General features: G+C 40.5%; 1 protein-coding gene across 1 annotated transcript; it reads left to right on the top strand.

Annotated features, from left to right (window-relative positions):
* The first annotated feature begins 1476 nt into the window (after positions 1 to 1476).
* LOC117821763 (NUAK family SNF1-like kinase 1) lies at positions 1477 to 19404 on the top strand. The gene is made up of 7 exons (XM_034696252.1): positions 1477 to 2143; positions 7794 to 7914; positions 8773 to 8924; positions 10583 to 10648; positions 15702 to 15821; positions 16271 to 16403; positions 17519 to 19404. The coding sequence occupies exons 1-7, from the start codon at positions 1817 to 1819 to the stop codon at positions 18712 to 18714; spliced, it is 2115 nt and encodes a 704-aa protein (XP_034552143.1). The 5' UTR covers positions 1477 to 1816; the 3' UTR covers positions 18715 to 19404.
* Positions 19405 to 20035: the final 631 nt, after the last annotated feature.

Genomic DNA, 20035 nt, shown 5'->3' with positions numbered 1-20035 from the left:
GTATACGTATTTTGATTTGTGTGTGTTTATGTCCTTTTATTTCCTATACATTTATGCATGTCATTGCATTTACAGTTTACTTTGTACCAGCACCTTATATTGTTTACTGTGTGTTACTGTGACTGTGTGTGAAAGACAATAAATACTGCTGGCATTACGGCAGCTAAGTGAAAAGTACTGTCTCCTCATCCTTCAACGTATCCTGATAGATACACCATCCTGAATACTGACAGACAGAATAAGCACATCATCAGTAGCTGTGTTCTTATACCATAAGGATTGAAAGATGCAACCATTCAAATCTGATTAAAAATGGTTTTATTGTTATGTACTTTCAAAACAAGAAGACAATCTGTTTTTTTTTCTCCTTGTATTTTGACTAGGTGGGATCAGTAATAGCTGCTACACCCATGTTTGGGTCTTTTCCTCAGATCTGAGGTCAATTTGGATGACATATCTGGTGGATGTGAGGGTCAAGAGGTGAATGAATCTGAAACTGCAGCTTGAAGCTTTGAGTTTTAAAGCTAATCACTTTTGACAATGACATTAGTTTATCAGTGGTCTGAACACTTTGATATAGGTTTCAACAACATGACGACAACAGGCTTGCAAGGAATTAGCCGTAAGAGAGACCTCTATCTGTGGCAAGAGAGCACCATCTACTGGTCACCTTGCAAAACTAAACTCATTTATTTCAAGGGAAATTCACCAAAGCAACAGTGCTCTGTATTCAGGTGCTGTGAAGTTAGGTGACAAAAGGCTGTCTAGAAAAGTAAGCTATATCCTATAAAGGCTCACCGACCGCATTTTTTAGGTGCTTTTTATTCACAACATCTATGCAGGTTCATGTTTGCCCCTCCTGACCTAGACACAGATTACAAAGTGGATTAATAATGAGAAGAATCAGTACAGGCAGAGGCAGTACACTGTCTCCACCCTGAAATCTGTGAATGTGCAGGGTTTGCAGCGACAACTCATCTCCCTCTCTCTCTCTCTCTACATGCAGGTTATCTTTTTTATGACTTCACAGCTACTGCAAAAAAATCTGACAGAAAATGGGAATTAGTTTAAGAACCACACTGCCATCAACTCTTTGATCATGTGGCCTTGTTGTGTTGAAGTTTCCTGGCAACGCATTCAGAGCTGAAAAGCATTGAGTATGATCTTGAAGGCAGCAACAGCAGTGAAGGTGAGAGCATTTGGGGAGGATGATGATGTGAAGGAATACAAGTTTCAATGAAATACAATAAAAGAGAGAGAGATTTCTGAATCAGTCTTTCTTTCCCTCTCTTTTCATTTAAATGTTGCCTCTAACATGAAATACTGTAAATGAAAAAAAAGTCAAAATTTGTTTATGCCTTTAAAATCACGAGAATTACAAAAACTTAACATTTGTCACAAGACTAATGAAAAATTGTATCATCAAAAAGTAACAAGTATCGAATTATAAAAGTGTGGTATCGCGTGTGGTATTTTATACAGTCCATGGGTATCGCCGAACACTAGTGTAAGGCTCCAGTATGTTGCTATGAGAGCAGACTTTGGAATGAGGAGGCTCCACCCCTCCCACAGCTCCACAGCATGTGGTTACCATCGCTTCTGTTGCTGTTTGTTTGAGGAGAGTCAGAGAGAGGATAACACAACTGCTGCACAAATGGGTCGACTGCTCATTTTCAAGCCACTAGATTAGACTGTGGATTTTAAAACTCGCTCCGTCCATGGGAGACTTTTAAGTCACACTTTCACTGCTTTCTTTAAAGTAATTCGGACACCAGTCCTGGTGAAGGCTTCTTCTCCTGACAGGTGCGCAGAGAGGATGGGCAGACGTAAGGCAGACAGTAGAGGCGCAATGAACATCAGCGACCACTCCGAGCTGGGTTGTCTGCAGGGGGCGGCATCAAGCGACCATCAGGCCAGTCATGAGTGCCCGATTCTGGGCTGCCAACGCGCGGCCAAGAGACAGAGCAAGACGGACATGGAGGTAGTGGTGGCCCGGGCGCAGTCTGCCACAGCAGAGCCGATGGAAGTGAAGAAGCATCAGCATAAGCACAACTTAAAACACCGATATGAGGTTATGGAGACTCTGGGGAAAGGCACCTACGGCAAAGTGAAGAAAGCTGTGGAGAGGGCAAGTCTGAGGACGGTGAGTGTTTGTGAACAAGATGCAAATTACACAAAAGGGACGCTTTCTTCTCAAGTAGACTATTGCATTAGAGGTGGGACGAAATGGCAAATATAGAATAGAATATATTAAATAGAAGTTTTTCAATAGTTATCATATTACTTGTGCCAAGTATCAATACTGTGTAGTTTAAATAGTGCAGGATTTCCTAAACATATTTCCCTACACCTTAACTCACAGCGTCACACTTCATGACATCTTCAAGAATTCTTCCCATTTCATTTCCATGATGAAATATATTTATAAGAATGTTGTTTGTGCATTATAATAGTTATGTCTTTTCGCTTATCTAACCTTTAACATCTGCTGACTCCCTCAAGAGCTTTTATGGAAATGATGTGACATGCTTCTCTCACTTAAGTATTTTTCTGTCCAGTGGTTATGACATATTAATGTGGAGGTATAGAGTCAGGCTCCTGGATGTCTTGTTTCTGTGTGTTCATGTGTGTTGGTGGGTGAGCTCATAGGGGCTGATGCTGAGCACAGTTTTTGCTTCCCGTGCTGCCAGGCTGAGATTCCTTTGGTCTGACTCACTCAGCACTTGAACAAGGGGATGGAATTACAACAATAGGTCTCTTTCCAATAGGAGTCTGGCCTTCCCCACAGATACACAACACTCACACACAAAGACACTTACCCAGATGTAATCATATATTTCTGTTCATCCGTCATATTCTGAATTCCCAGTGTTTAATCCCCCACTCCGATATGATTTGGGCACAATGAGATGGATACCTCTTAAGCCTAGAATCCCCCTTCTGTTTTTCTTTTTTCTTTTTTGTTAAGCAAACAAACACAGTGTAATAGGGATAATCTGCATGCAATCAGACTGGGGATGTTGGATTAGCAGAATTTCACTGCCTGCTTTCAGACCTAGAGCTGTAAGATCATTTATATTTTAGAAAGGACAGAGTGAGTGAGGGAGCTAACAACAGATATGTGGGAGATTGATGCACGGATATTCAGAGCAGTGGGAGAAAGGGGAAATAGCTCAGTTATGTGAAGTAATGTGTGTATTGGTGTGGGGGTATACACATGGTAAGTGGGTTTGATTGGACATGGGGAAAATGTAAAAATCTTTGAGCTAGTAGCCAGCACATACCAAGGATTCTTTGAAACAAAACAGACATTATTTTTAGAAACAAGAGCAGGGGACTGTTGTTTGAGTGCGGGAAGGAGACAGGGGAGGAGACCGTTTTAGTGCACACAGGAGGAGGAGGAAGTGGAGGGAGAGTAATGTAGAGGATGAAATGGAAGGAAAGGGTGATGAATACAGGGTCATTAATCTGTTCTGGAGGTTGCTTGCATTGGCTCAGTGACTTCTTGAAGTAAAAACATGTCAGAAAAAATAACATTACAATGTTTTTAACAGTGTATGCTGTAACGGCAAAGTTACATACATTGTCTAGATACTGTATGTGAAGCCTTGAATTTGTTAGCCTCTGTGTGAAAGGAAAAGATCACCTCACCTTGAGTAAAACCATAGACTTTACAAAATATGGACGTAATATCCGTGACGTCACAAGGCCAATCGTCAGTGGCAGCCATATTGCTGCTGTCGAGTGATTGTGACATAAAGAGGCGGGCTTTGAGCCTCCTAGCCAACAGCTGGAGGGTTCCTGCCTGTCAATCAAGTCAGCTGTGCCTCTCATTGGAAGACTCGTAATCTCAATATCTTCGAAATTGCCGCGTTAAAAAGAAATCCCCCCCCCCCGTACAGTGTGTGCCGATCGAGAAATGAGCCATCCAGACTACACTCGTCTTTGGTACCAGTTTTTAAACATGTTTATTTCTGCTGTAAAGATCGTTTTTTTTTTTTTTATTGTTGTGCATGTGGTTTCCGGTACTTCCGGAGCCAGCCTCAAGTGGATCCTTGATGCAGTTTTTAGCACTTCCTCATTAGACCAGAGGTTGCCACTTGGGTAAAACCCCCACACCAGAGACATTTTTGCTGCAAAATAAGCCTTCCCTAGGACTGTTTAATAATTTCAAAATAAGCGTCCATGTATTGCTGAGTGTTAGATAAGTAGAATGATTTAACTTTTTTGTCTTTACAGGAAGCTATGTGGCCGGAGCAAGTAGCTGGTCATCCTACAGCTTAACTTAAAGAATATACAACTTGCTTCTCATGTAAAAACTGTGATTTTTAGCCAGTTGAAATATGACTGAAATTAGGCCAAAGCCATTAAGATATGATTTCAACCTGTTTTAACTCAAATTTCAACTCTGAAATCCTGGTCAAAGCTCACAGACTATATGAGCTTAATGATTGACACTTATGTTTATTTTGTTTGATCCATCCAAAAACTTCTCCAGTACCCCTTCCAAGAGTGCTGATCAAGGTGTAAAAGGAACTTTTTACTTCATCTGCCATTGGCTAGTGACCTCCAAAAATGTACCGGCCAAAAATATTTTTCACCGGCCAAATAAAAAAATCATGCCTTGTTTGATTTAAAAGAATTACCATACGTTTGTATTATGAAAATCCAACATAAAAAAGGCAAAAGGCTGCAGCAAAGGCTGCAACTCATTGTGTGGTTCGTCGAGTCGTAAGTCTGCCAGGACCGAGGTTGGCCAGCCACGTCAATTTTCCCAGTTTTCTTTGAAACATTGCATAGTGACAGTTCTCTGTTTAGCTGTCTGCTCCTCTTCTTGATCGTCTCCTGCCTCTCTGTTTATCCTTTTTGTTTGTGGTGGCTTCACGCCGGGAATGTGTCGCCACATCTTCCCTCAAAACACTCTTCCCGCCGTGCTTCTTCAAGCAAAGGGAATGAATAGAACTCCAGTAGCTGACGTCACGCTGTTCATGACGTACCAAATCACAACACAAGTACAGCGTGCCACGGCGGTCAAAATAGCCTGATAGTCGGCAGCAACCTCACATGCAATACAGAATTTTCCATGGCGGGTGTGTGTTTTTGTTTTACACGCCAAACTAATTTTTTACCCGCCATTGGTGCTTGGCGGGTATTAATTTTACGTCCTAGTGCGGATGCTTCATTTTGCACAGACACATGTAAGAGTGGTGTTAATCTTTTCATCTTACTTTCAAATTATTGCAATATTTTATAGTAGTTATGAAAAGAGAAATGGCACAGTTTTAGTTTTCTACACTGCTAATTATTTCATACATTAGCATGCAGATATTGTAAAAACATATTTTTGCCCTAATGTTTGTTTTTTTTTGCTCTGGGTCTCTGTATCTCGTAATTTTCTATCCCTCATCATTGACACACAGCACATAGTTGTGGTCCATATTATGGTAAGGGACAGTGCGTGCATGTGTAGCTTCATCTTGAGGTCAGGGGTCTATTTGGCAAGAAGCCTGTGTAATCCTGCTGTTAAATCGTTCACAGATGCTGCAAGGACCTTAAGTGATGCTCAGGCTCTTGGGATTTGCGTTTCTGTGTCTGTGTGTGCCTGTGTGTATGTGCTGGGTTAGTATATGGGAGAATAATAGGACAGGAAGTAAGTGAGCAGCCACCTCCAACCTCCATCTTGACCAACTCAAAATACAACACATGCCCCCTATAATAATCTGATAACAGAATGAGTCAAGCATATAGGACTCATTGTTTCATACAAACATTTGTGTACAGCTTGTCATTTTTGCCAATACTACAGAAGCAACACACATTTTTGGAAAAACAATGAACCACTGTTGGTTAGAAGGAAACTGTGGTGATCACCCTTGGATATGACACATAAGCAGCACATTTTTATCAACAACTGTCAGATCCTACACATACAAACCCACACTCCCCTGAGCATATATTCCTTTTAAATATGTTATAAGTGCCCCAAAGGCTGAACAGCGACCAGAGTGAGTCTCTCTTCACTGTGCTCTGAAATAATGCCACGTCCAGTGGTAAGTAAGAGCTTGAACGATTGCAGAGTAAACTAAAAGCCTTTCTGTGCTTAAATGCGTTACTACCCATTTCCTTCACCTGCCCAATTAGCTGCCCCCCACTGATCTTCCCTGCAGCTCATTTCATATTCTGCCCTTCTTTTCTTTTCTCTTCCCCCAGCTAGCAGGTATTTGGGTCAGAAAACTTTCATGAGCATGCAAGCATATGCATGTTAATAGCTACCCGAGCTTGGATATGTGCCATTCATCAGACAGCCACTGAATACGTGTGGCTTAATCTCTGACCCAGCGTCCAGCTCTTGTGCCAAATCAGTCTGGAGTGTCTGCTGGTGTGAGAAAGATCCTTATATTCAGCACAAATCCCAAATTTGTATAGTCTCTTTTACTAATAGCGTCACACTGGTTATACAAGGTTAAGGTCAGCAATGGGAGTTCCCTGGAGTGTGTTTGAGTTGTGTTGCGTAACCATTATGGTTGATGGAGCGTGTGAATTGTGTCCTATAATCTATCAGACGATTTTTTTCCAGCAGCTGAGAATTCTGGAGTTGTGACCCAGTAGAGAGGACTGCTCACTCTAGGGTGCATTGTGAGGGTTGACACAGTAATACAGTTCTTTAGCCTCATTGATCAATTATACAAACCTCCCTCAGTCTTTCGTTGTCCTATTTTGTGGTCTGAATTCTAAATAGGACACCAGGGTGTTTATATTGTTCTCCTCTGTCTTGTCCTTTTTTGGTACCATTTTGGTGGCAGTAACTGTCCAATGAGGCTTAGGGGCCCCTGTTGTGTTGTCTGTTTTGGTGTGTATGCGTGTGTCGGTTGTTTGGGGGGTTTCCTCAGGGTACAGTGAAGGCCTGGGATTAATGAAGCAGAGTGTCAACCTTCTGCCTCTGAACGAGCTCAATTCACAGCAGACGTGCTCTCAACACCCTGCCCTTAAAACCTACATAATCACCACTAATTCCCAGAGATTTTATGTGTGTATATAAATATGTCAGTGCATAACTGTATCAACGGTGCTTTTTCTTTGTTTGTGAAAGACTAGTGTAACACTGTGCATTTATCAGTGTTCTTTCATTGAATGGACCTAAAGCTCCTGTGGGGAGATTTTAGCTGGTTATCAAATGGACTAAAACTAATATTGATGCCTCTTTATTAGATGCAAAAGTAAGGGAAACTATCAACACATTAAGGCTGACATTTTCTATATTGTTATTTTTAATGGCTGGAACCTCTGTCTCGGGGTAGGTGTTGGACAAAGTAAGTTACAACACACAGCTGAAAAAGGCTTTTGACTGTGAAAATAAATCTGGATGAGGTATTTTGTTATCAAAGAAAGACTCGCATGCACAGGAAAAGATCAGCAAAGAGAAAAGAGGCACTGCTTTGTCCACAGGGCATGCCAAAATTGACACAAACTGAAAGTTCTTTACAGTAACTTAAACATATGAGAATGTGATGGAGAAATAAGTGAATTGGTACTTTTGCAAAAAAATAAAATTAGGCAGAATCTGTATTTGCTGAAACAACTCAGTGAAAACGGACAAAACAACAAACAGGGTTGTAAACAGTGTCACCCAGGTAACAGATAATATAATGATAACCTAATACTGACTTCTTTGGATGAATTCTGAAGTAAAATAGTTTACCTTATGAGATTATTTACCATCCACTTCTGAAGATCTGAACACAATTAAGCATGCATCATGTCCTGACTCAATCATGTGTCCTCTTTTTTTTTAGGTGGCAATCAAGTCAATCCGCAAAGAGCGCATCACAGTCGAGCTGGACAGAATTCACATTCAGAGAGAGATTGAGATCACCTCCTCGCTTAGACACCCCAACATCATACGCTTCCACGAGGGTAGGTCTGCAAATAAAACACAAAAACACACACATCAAAGCTATGTGAGTAAATGTGATTCCTGAGTAGGGAATTGATTAGATAAGTACCTGTATTGTGCTTTTTTAAACCAAAAAAATTACACGAATAGACCAAAAACAGCAACGTATTGGTTTGTTGAGTATTCCTAATGAGTCCATAGCCTCATATAGCTTCTTCTTCTGTGATATCGATAAAAACTGATATCCAAATTATGATTAAAATCACATTAGTGTGTTTTGAAGTTGGAGACATGAACATGGGGCACAGTAGTGTCAATAAAGTCTTCCTAATTTAAACTGCCCTGCTACTGTAAGTACTCACCAAAGCACCAAGTGTGCTGCAGAATAGAGTCCCTAACGATATGACCCTTTCTCTTGTTTAAGGAGGGAGATATATATACAATAAATATAACCATATACAGTTTAAAACTGTAAACCAGTTTCAGAAATGTTGTCTTTAAAAACAATATGGAAAGAATTGTGGACATACTTTTGGTTTCCTTCCATATAGGATAGGTTTACCATAAATAAGAAAATAAAGAATTGTGTCAGCCTTGACAATTTGTGGGATGGGAATGAAACATTACTTGGTCAACAAAATTCTAAGATAAAATGATAAAAAGGGAACAAACAACCCTGGCCATTTGAACTCACAGTTCTAAATCACACATGTTCAGGTGGTGAACTTTAATTAAGTGAGGATCTTGCAAAGAGTGTTCATGATTTTTTGGTTTGTGGATTTGAAACACAACTTTCAAAGATTGAAGTCACTCTCAGACATTCTGCAACTGTTCTGCATTATGCTATAGTGTAAATGAGCACCCTGTTTCCTGTTCAGTGTTCGAGAGCCGGGATAAGATTGTGATTGTGATGGAGTACGCCAGGAGGGGAGAGCTGTACGATTACATCCAGGAGAGAAGACGACTGCCTGAAACGGAAGCCAGAAGCATCTTCAGACAAATCACATCTGCTGTCCACTACTGCCACAAGGTCTACTAACACACACAAACACATTCACAAACACACACACACATACCGTGGATAAACACATACTTTCTGCAAGTGCACTGCTGGAATGCAGTGTGAGTTTTGGAACAACATGTGGCACGTGCAAAATAACATGCAGCAGTATTTCACTGTGCACAAGCAAATACAGTGCCACCTAATCCACTAAATCCTAATCAGGAAATCCTTCAGGAAAACTTGACTTAAGTTTTTCAGAGCTCTTTGGGTTAAGAGCGCATTATCCCTTGAATGTTTTTTACAGTCACACACTGACACATTTAACAAACACGTTGCAAAATAAGCTTCCCCCCTGCCTCCAGTTTAGTGTTAAGCTCTGGAATAAAAAACGATGTATTTACTGTCATGTATACATTTCGTCAGCAGCAGTACCCAAAACGAGGGTTTATCAAGGATATGCATTAATCCTCAAAATGCTGCTTAGTCAAAGAGAGGATCTGTGCAGAATAGAAATGTTTTCGTTGATGTGTCACTCATGTTTGGCAGTTTGGCTTCTTCATGAATCTGACACCTTAAACTTGGAGATTATCTTTCAGCTCCTGCAGCTTTGAGGTAAGCAGGAACGTTGATTTCCTGCTCCTCATGCCCTCAAGTATTGTCCCAAAATAGACATAAATGTTCCAGCATGAATGAATAATTGACTGTGCCTCTGAGGTATGCAGGGCACATGGACGGCTTACTGAGGCTTTATAAGAAGAATGAAAATAATTCACAGTCATCTGCTGCTTCTTTTTTTGCAGCTTTTTCCAGATCTGTTCCTTGTTATTTAAAGATAGTAAGAATAATAACCTGGTTAACCACATGGATGTCTTTCTCTTGCTCTCTGTTTTTTTGAGTATAACTTCCTTGCACGCACACACACGCACACACACACACACACACACACACACACACACACACACACACACACACACACACACACACACACACACACACACACACACACACACACACACACACACACACAGACATACAGACATACACAGACAGACACAGACACTCAAACACTGTATATGCTTTGGACAAAACATTGTTTAAGGTCATGGGTCATTTCTTCCACTTAAAGTGTTCTAACCATGGTTTAATCAGCAAAAGAAAGGAGGGTACACTGGCTTATTAGAGTTAAGAAAACTGCCAACCTGGCTTCCTGGGTGGCCACAGTTATCGTCAAGGGTATTGTCTCTTCTTATGACTTGCTTTATTACCCATGTCACAGAAACACTTAATAGTGATCCCCTAACTTTTTCCTCTTCTCAAAACCTCCAGCTGTTAACATTCTGTGGCCTCTCATTGGCCTCCAGGTGCTTAATGCCATCAGGGAGTCAAATCACATCTCGTCAGATGAATTAACCCAAACAAAGCACTTCCTCATGCTTGTAGATGATTAAACAATCTGAGGGCCTTTCTCAAGGCTCTGTGGTACGTTAGACACATGGCCTTGCAACATGAGACTCAAGTGGAATGTTAATGGTTTTAAATTATATAAAGAAAGAAAGAATAACTGTTTGTTTCATTAACTTTAGAGCTCTCGGTTTGATATTTACATTCAGAGAGAGATAATTAGACTGTATAGATGAAGGGCAGCAGGGCAGGACCTCATGTGTCTTATGTTTACTTTCTTTCAGAATGGTGTTGTGCATCGAGACCTCAAGCTGGAGAACATCCTGTTAGATCAAGACCTGAATGTAAAGGTAAGATTGATAGGGCACACAGAAACTGACCCTGTCCAACAAAATCGCTTTGCCTCCATGTTTACGAAAAGTAAATGAGAACATTTTCATCAGAAACATGCAATTTTTATCCCTATAAAGACATTAGGACCTCTTGCAGATGTGCACATTATATGATCTGTAATATAACACCGTATTTTTTTGTAATGGACCACACAAAGATCTCTTTTTTTTAGACCAAAGGCAGACATAGTACATTGACAAACTGGCTAGTACATATCAGGATGCCGCATTTTTCATTGCAGCTGTAGTTAGCAATGAATGAAGTTCAACAAAGCAGTGCTGGAAATACATAATTATACCTTCTCCATAATACAGCACATTCAGAACATATATTGAACAGAACATACCTTGTCTACCCACAGTCAATTTTAAGTGTTGTTTAGCCATGCACACTGAACCAGCACAAACATACGGCCAAGTCTTGTAAAAAATATTCAGGGGTCTTGTATTTTGCCTTATTTGGGTATTCCTCTCTTTATATGGGAGCTGTGCACAGCCAAAGGAGGAATTCCGGGAATCTCAGTGGCAATCGTGCCAATCACAGGGTTTTAATTTAAATCAGCTCTGTCTGCCCATCAAAAGAAAACACCATGTGCAAACCTTTCAGTGGCTCCTTATTCACTGTTAACCTCAGGCCCACCACAGCAGTCTCTCTGAGGACCGGCAGCAGGAAGTGACAGAGCTCCTGCGCAATGCTTATAGACACTAACACCACACACACTGTTTGGGAGAAAGAAAAAGAAAAGAAATGTAGTTTAGTAAGCACTAAATTAGCATTAAATGCATATAAAAACACATTTGTAATTATAGTAGATTTGAAAGTATGATTTATCTCACAGCACTGCTGTGTAAAACACATTAAGTTACTGATTAAATAACACTGGTATATTTTGACATGAGACAAGGGTCTCCAGTAAGACTTTAACCGGAGCTGTGTGGTCAAGGGTTAATGTCTTATCCACAAAGCCACAGGGAAGAAGCCATTTTATATTTTGCTTACGCTCAGTCAGCAACCAGGAACTTTTTTGTGTCGTAGGTTGTATTCTCGAAACAGAAATATAAATGTGCCACTTGTTGTGAATCTATGCAAAGGGAAATGTAAACATAATCCTGTTTCACTCATGCACTGTGCTCCTGAAAATGTACAACATTTTCTGAGATGGATAAATGCGGGAATGTGAATGAACACAGCAGGTAATAGTTGGAAATATTGACCTTGGGCAAAAGATAGGGTTAATGAAGTTGCAGAAATTTCCTGGTACATGTTGTAGTGGTATTAACCCAAGCGGCAACCTCCCGTCTCAAACTATGAAGCCCATGCGGAAGTGTTATAAACTGCAATTCATCGAGAATCCACTTGAGGCTGGCTGCAGATACACCAGAAACCACATACACACCAATTCAAAAAAGACAATCTTTGCAGCATTAATAAACATGTTTACAGCCTGGTTCAAAAAACAGCTTGGCTCTACGTAGCTAGTTTCTCTATCGGCACACACTGTACGGGGGGTGAATTTTTTTCTAACGCGACGGTTCAGAAGATATTAAGAATACAAGTTTTTGCCCAAATAAGGACATGACTGACTTTACTCCTGGTCGGAAACACATAGCTGTTGGCTAGGAGGCTCAAATTCCACCTCTTTACGTCACACTATGCCTGATTGAGTTCTGCATTTCCAATATGGCTGCCGCCGTCGATTGGCTTCAAAACAGCTCTCAGGCACAGATGGGTGACGTCACGGATACTACGTCCATATTCAGTACAGTCTATGTATTAACCCAGAGACAGTCCCCATAACAGAAGTTATTCGTCTTCCTGTACACTCCGCCCAGACTCCCCATCCATTACTTAAGAGGGACTTTACTCCTGGTCGGAAACACATAGCTGTTGGCTAGGAGGCTCAAATTCCACCTCTTTACGTCACACTATGCCTGATTGAGTTCTGCATTTCCAATATGGCTGCCGCCGTCGATTGGCTTCAAAACAGCTCTCAGGCACAGATGGGTGACGTCACGGATACTACGTCCATATTCAGTACAGTCTATGTATTAACCCAGAGACAGTCCCCATAACAGAAGTTATTCGTCTTCCTGTACACTCCGCCCAGACTCCCCATCCATTACTTAAGAGGGCCTGGGAGAATAAGATACATGTGTGAAAGGAAAGTTGATTGATGACAGAAAAAAATCACTATGGATATAGTCAGTCATGAAGCTGATGGTCTATTCAGCTTTCACAGGCAACTTTAAGGCAACTGTATTAAATTAAGAACGTTCTGTAACCAGGTAAACATGAGGTAAGAGGTTCAAAGTGCTGTATCAGTAAGAAAAAAGTTAATCAATCACACTGTTGAAAAAGTCAATAGAATAACTAACATTTAAAGACATACGGACACAGAAAATAATTCCTGTTGTAAGACTGGATCAGGTGATTTATTCATTAAACAGACACGCAATTTAAATGTCAACAACAAGACAAACGGCAATGAGACCGAACTCTTCGTTTGTTGTTGTACCCAGTTTCACTATCACCTCACATGACTTATCACAAGAACCTCAGGTACTCTCAGAAATACTCCATTTCTGTCCAAGAGACCAGGCTTCTCACAGCAGTCCATGTAATCCCAAGGCACGTGTACACGTCTCGTTTGTACATTTGGAAGAAAGAGTTTGTCTCATATGAGCATCCAACTCTGAAGAAATTTTGCAATGTGAGCAGAACCAGGAAAGAGAATTTACACAGCTGGACACACACACACACAGAGAAACACACAGCAGCTTGTTAAATTTAAAGCTACATAAACAACTCCCCTGCTCAGCCTACACATTAATAATAATATATTTTATTTAAAGGCACCATTCAGAGCACTCAAGGTCACCTCACAGAACAGAGTTTATTACTTATTAGTTTATTTACACAGAGTTAACTTACATGATTATTACTGCTGCACATATAACATACACTCGGTATATAAACAGTGTCGGAATCCATCTATGGGGTCCCTGTTTCCTTGTACTTCAGTTCCATGGAAATAAAGCTGTCACTTTGAGTGTGTTTAACACTGGAGGAGCTGATAGCAAGCTGGTGCTGGTGTTAATAATCTCTTCAGATAGAGAGGAGCCTCAGTATGTCTGCGTATGGCTCTCGAGTGAGTGATTGTTCCATTACGTGTCTAAGCAGCCTGATGTTTTTGGCCCTCTTCTCTAACCCCACTTACACTTACATTGGCAAAAGCTCAGGATGCCTACTTTTGGCTCCTTTTAAAGGAACTGCTTTGAATTTTATTGCCACAGGTGTGAGAGTTTGAAGTACAAACTAACAGGAAAGTAATCTGGATGGGAGTGCAGTTTAATGACAAGTATTATCTCATGAGGTTGTAGGACAATATTTTTTTTTACATATTTATCAAGGATTAGTGTTATGGGTTATTTTTTTTTATTTTTTTTTCTAATAAAATATTATAATAGCCTCTTTGTGCACTTTGGTTGCACTTATAGTATCTTGGATATTTCTTAATTACACTTTGTGAACTATTTTTGACAAAACCTTCTTCCAGAGTGTGTTTACTTTTTGTATCGAGTGTTTGTGAGGGTGCAACACAACAGCAGACTGGACAGTGTTGTTAAATTAGGTGGTAGAATAGGGAACAACTCTACAGTACTATCACATGACAGACCCTCTATATTAGTTTCTGCTGTATGTACTTCACAGGTTACCTAATGATGCTTTACTGACACATTTCTGATTTTTAGTTTCGTCCTCTAACATTGAATATGGAGCTGATTCACAGAAACAGTAGGTTAACCCTCCTGTTATGTTTGTTTCTTAGGGACAGCAAAAATTGTTCAAAATCATATTTAATGATTCAAAAGTGTCAAAACCTCCAAAAATCGTAAAACACATTTTTTTTTAAATCTCATTATTAACTCAATCACTAACCATTTAAATCAACATTTAGTGCAATGGTGTTCTTTAATTCTCACAGATCATGGTTCAATGAGGATAACTCCCTCTTTTTTTATGAAAACTCCTGTTAAAACTTTATTTAATGTACATTGGAAAGACCTAAATATAAATACAATAGTTTTACATGACTAAGATTTTTGTTGTCTGTATTTTATTTCATTATTTTCTTTTATGAAGCGATGTTGATAAATTATTCTGTATGTTGATTGCGCTAATTAAGCCAAGCAGAAGAAGTTTCATACTGAAAAAATACTTTTAACATTTTTCTTTATATTTTTGAACTTTAAAATGGGTCAAATTGATCCGCAACATAACAGTAGGGTTAAAGGCCTCTGAAGGTGCTCTCTGTTGTTTGAAATTTTGTTTCTAATGTGTGTATCTTTGTATGTTGTCTTTTATGCTGTAAATTGAACTGCTGTGATGCAAGTCATATTTCAGACTCTGTCTGACAATAAATTCATATCCGTCAATCAATTCTTCCAAATACATTATGTGCTGTAGTGTCTAGTTATTGAGGTATTCTGTTTCCATGATTGTATTACCTTGATTCAAGCAGATTCCCCACATGAGCAACAAAGATTTCATTCATTCATTTTTAGTAAGTAGACAGTTGTGATTCTAAGGTCCACTCGGAGCATGTGTTAGTTTTACTACTTTCTTTCCCGCTGTTAGATTTTTTTGTTATTTATCTAGTATGACAATTACATTATCCAGCCTTTTTTATTTATTTTGCTTTTGTTTCGCTTGCTATCCCACTTTTGTGGCCGAACTGGTCACAGCAGATGGCTGTTCACCAACAAGTATGGTTTCGCGTTTTGTGTGTTTTTCATGGGAGTTTATCCATACAACTAAGGCCAAGTTTATGCTTATGGTTAATGTTGGTTCTCCGTAAATAATCAAACAAAGATCAAGATCCAGGCCAGCTTCTTTAGTAAAGCATCATGTGATAGCTTTGTTCAGTTTTGGTGCTTTAAAAATCTAAACTAATTGATTGTTAGAGTACTTTTACTCAAAATGTCCCCTTTTTCTTTTCTTTCTCTACAGCTTGCAGACTTCGGCCTTTCCAATCGTTTCCAGAAGGGCAATCTGCTGCGGACATACTGTGGGAGTCCGCTCTATGCTGCCCCAGAGATAGTGAAAGGACTGCCGTATCAAGGGCCAGAGGTGGGTCAACACATTATGTATGCTTTCATAAGTTACATACGTGCACTTTCATACTAAAAAGTTCTTAAATTGATGCATCATTACATGATGTGTATTGTACAGTGCACCTAAAACAACCACAAGGTTAGGAGAAAGACAGGAAAAACAAAACAGTGCACTGAAGTGGGTACACTTAATATTATCAGAGCAACTGATAACTGATTTCTTATTTGTCCTTGTGTTTGCTGCAAAAGAACCTCATGATATGGGTCTGGCAAAAGTCAAAATCTTAAAAATCTGTCCTGGAAAGTTGATCAAAGTATGAGGCTCATTTTCAGAAACTCTGTACTTTAATTATATTCAAACTAAAGATTTATATTAAACAATACGCTATGCTATTGTATTAAACTGAAGCCTTCTGAGTTATGTGACTGATGTGCCGCCAAATAATGTTTGTTTTTCATTACTAGGTGGACTGCTGGGCGCTTGGTGTGTTACTGTATGCCCTGGTGTACAGCAGCATGCCGTTTGATGGGGCTAGTCACGCCACACTCACAGAGCAGATCAGCCAAGGGCGCTACCGTAGACCTAATCCCCCCTCTGGTACACTTGAAACAGTTTCATAAATATTATACAACCCCAGTTCAAAAAAGCTGGGACTATGTGTCAAATGTTGATAAAAACTAAATGTCATGGTTTGCCAATCATCTAAACCCTATACTAATTGAAAACAGTGCAGAGACAACACATATTGAAATCGTTTGGTAAGAAATATATGCACATTTTAAATTCAATGCTAGCAACGCATTTTGAAAAGTTGAGACAGGAAAAAACAAAACACTGAAAAAGATGTTTGATGCTAATAAACCACCCAGAGGATTATCTCCCCACTAATTACATCAATTTACAATTGTGTGGTAACATGCCTGGGTATAAAAAAGGGCATTCTTTAAGAGGCTGAGTCTTTAAGAAACAAAGGCTCAACACACAGTGACAGACTGTGTGAGCAAATAGTTGAACAATTTTACAATAATGTTCCTCGCCTGAAATTTATAAAGAACCCGGGGTTTCATCCTATCATTAAAAGACCCTGACAATCTGGAGAAATCTGTGCACAAAAGGCACAAGGTCAATAAAACACATACTGGATGGCCATGATCTTCAAGCCCCTGAGGCGGCACTGCATCAAAAACAGACGGGGTGTTGGTGGCCTAGCGGTCTAAGCGCCCCATGTATTGAGGCCATAGTCCCCATTTGAGAGGTCGCCGGTTCGACTCCTGGCCAGTCGACCATGTGCTGCATGTCTTCGCCACTCTCTACTCCCCACATTTCCTGTCTCTAATTCAGCTGTCCAGTCAATAAAGGCAAAAAAAATCCCCCAAAAATATAACTTTAAAAAACAGACATGACTCTTGAGTGGAGATCAATGCATTAGCCAAAATAACTTCTAGAAACCATCGTCTGTGAACACAGTTTATTGATGCATCCACAAATGCTGGTTACAACTGTAAGAAATCATATATAATCATAATCCAGAAGTGCTGGCAACTTCTCTGGGCCTGAAATTCTGTTTTATCAACAATTAACACCGTCCCAATTTTTTTTTAGAACTGGAGTAGCTCTTATTAGACAAGTCAAGATATTCCCTTTTGTGTTGTTATGACCATGTTTTAGTCAGTTTGGGTGCAATGAATAACTGTCAGCTCTGTTCCCTCCAGATGCCTGCGCTCTTATTGACTGGTTACTGACGGTGCGTGTGGACGAGAGGGCTACAATAGAGGACGTGGCCAACCACTGGTGGGTAAACTGGGGTTTTGAAGAGAGTGTGTGTGACTGCCCCTCATCTTCGCACCAAGAATGCCCCTCTCCCTTGCTGGCTCGCTACATCGACTGGCAGAATCGGGTAGCATCTGCCAGCAACATGACTGTTGCCCCAGGGTCCCACTCCTCAGACTCCTCCCATCCACCCCAGCCCTCAACTCACCCCTTTTACTTCAGCTTACCTCTGAATAGCAATCATGGTGGGGGAGCAGGAAGAGTACGTGGAGGCACATCAAATGTGAGGAAGTCAAGAAAGGAGAATGCAATTCACCAGACTGCACTTGGCGCTTGTGGAGGTGTTTGTACTACTTCTACCTCCAGCATTACCATTTCCTCCACCTCCAGCAATGAAAGAAAGAAACCCAAAGGTATCCTAAAACCCCAGAGGAGTTTTGATTCAGTCTTTCACAGCCCTCCCAAAGAGAACTCTTCCTCCAAACCTTGTAATGCTGCTCCCCAGCCTTATTGTACACATACACTCCCCCACATACATGCTGATGTCCTTTCCACTAGTCTTCCGCCTGCCTCATCATTCAGTCAGCCATCCTCAAAAATGCCAAAAAAGGGGATACTTAAGAACTTGTGTAGTGGAGAGTTGGTGTATGTGTCATCTTCAGAGAGAAGGATTACTGGAGTCGGAGGTAGAGCAACTGATAAAGGTGATTGCTCAGACACCCAGCACGCTCATCTCCCAGCAGCAGAAGACAGCCCTACTATGCGCACAGAGGCAGTAAGAAGAAGGAAGGGTATCCTAAAACGTAACGGCAAATTCTCCCGCAGTCTTGATCTTCCCGATGGCCGCCATTCTTCTCCTTCTCCAGTTCCCACAATATTCCCTGAGGCCCTGCAGCAACTCCTCCAGGTCACAGGGGGCGTTGATGGCCGTCGCAGCCGCCCCTCCAGTGTGGTGAGCGAGGACAGCCTCTTCTCCTCGGACTCCTTTGACTTACTAGACCTCAGCGCCCAATCACGTCGCAGGATTTTCTCCCGGGGTATGCAGCGCAGTGCCTGTAGCTCTGAGGAGGACCTGGAGCAGCTGAGGGTGGACACAGACAGGGTTTGCAGAGGTACAGAGGGACAAAAGAAATACTAATATAAGGAAATATGGACACACCAGTGCGAGAACGGTGTTTAAGGCTGTTTCTTGGTCGCCAGTTACAGACATTACTGAAAGACTGACAGGAATTCTGGAGAGGTTGTATCACAAAGTTTCGTCTTGAGTGGACACTTCATGCAATGTAAAGCACCACCTTTTGGCACATTTGTCTGACATTTAAAAGAATATGTACTTGATCCATTCACAGTTCAATTTATAATCTGCAAGGTAGTACGTTGACTGACTGGGCCGATGGTGACACTTCAAGAGGATCCAGGTTCTGCCAAATTGCAAAGATGGGACCTTAACTTATACTTCTCCTTGTAATGAACCTAATCTGATCACACCCGCACAACAGATCCTTTTTTATCGTTTTACAGCAGATCTCTGTCCAGACCGGCCTGGAGAATCTGAGACTGGATGGTGTTTGTTGATTTTTGATGAGTGAAAACTTGTGTCAGTATGGTGACAATGAGCAGAAGACTGAGTGACTTTTATCCACCTGCATTTATGAACCTTTGCACATGAAAAAAAACCCTGAGAGGAATCACTTAAAAATATCAAAGAACTGTGCAATGGTATATAGGTTAAGAACAAAATGTGCATAATTTTGTTGCACCCACTTCTTCAGTAGAGGTTTTATGTGAGCCACACTGGAGAAATAAAACATTTAAGTGTTCATTCTAATGTGTTCAACTGCTTGTTTTTGATTCATAAAAGTGGCACACAAATACACACACACACACACACACAAACACACACACACACATACACACACACGCACTTGCATCTTCTTTTGCAGATTTTCTTTAATTTTCTCATATGGAAGCCAGACTCTTGACTGTTCTATTGTGAGGATAAATTATGCTAAACTGACACTTCTTCAGTAATGTTTCACTTTACCCTGTTCTATAATTTCTTTAGAATGGTGACATTTTATCGTTGTTAAATCTAATTTTGAGGCATTGTTATGATTTTTTTATTACGCTTTTATGCACAGTATTTGAGAAAGATGACTTCTCCTATAAAAGCATTAAAACTGCCGCCATTATGCTTTACTACCAAGAGGCAACCTCTGGTCTCAAAATATGAAGCTAATGCAGAAGTGTTATAAACTGCAATTCATCGAGAATGAGCTTGAGGCTGGCACATACACACCAATTCAAAAAAGCCAATCTTTACAGCAGAAATAAACATGTTGACAGCCTGGTACAAAAAACTGCTTGGGTCTCAGAAGATATTAAGATTACCAGTTTTGCCCATTTAAGGACGTGACTGACTTGACTGACTTGACTGACACCTAGCTGTTGGCTAGGAG

The sequence above is a fragment of the Notolabrus celidotus genome, chromosome 11 (assembly GCF_009762535.1).
Source record: "Notolabrus celidotus isolate fNotCel1 chromosome 11, fNotCel1.pri, whole genome shotgun sequence".
In the NCBI taxonomy this organism is placed as follows: domain Eukaryota; kingdom Metazoa; phylum Chordata; class Actinopteri; order Labriformes; family Labridae; genus Notolabrus; species Notolabrus celidotus.
The sequence above is the reverse complement of the archived record's forward strand: the minus strand, read 5'-3'. Positions and strand labels throughout refer to the sequence as shown.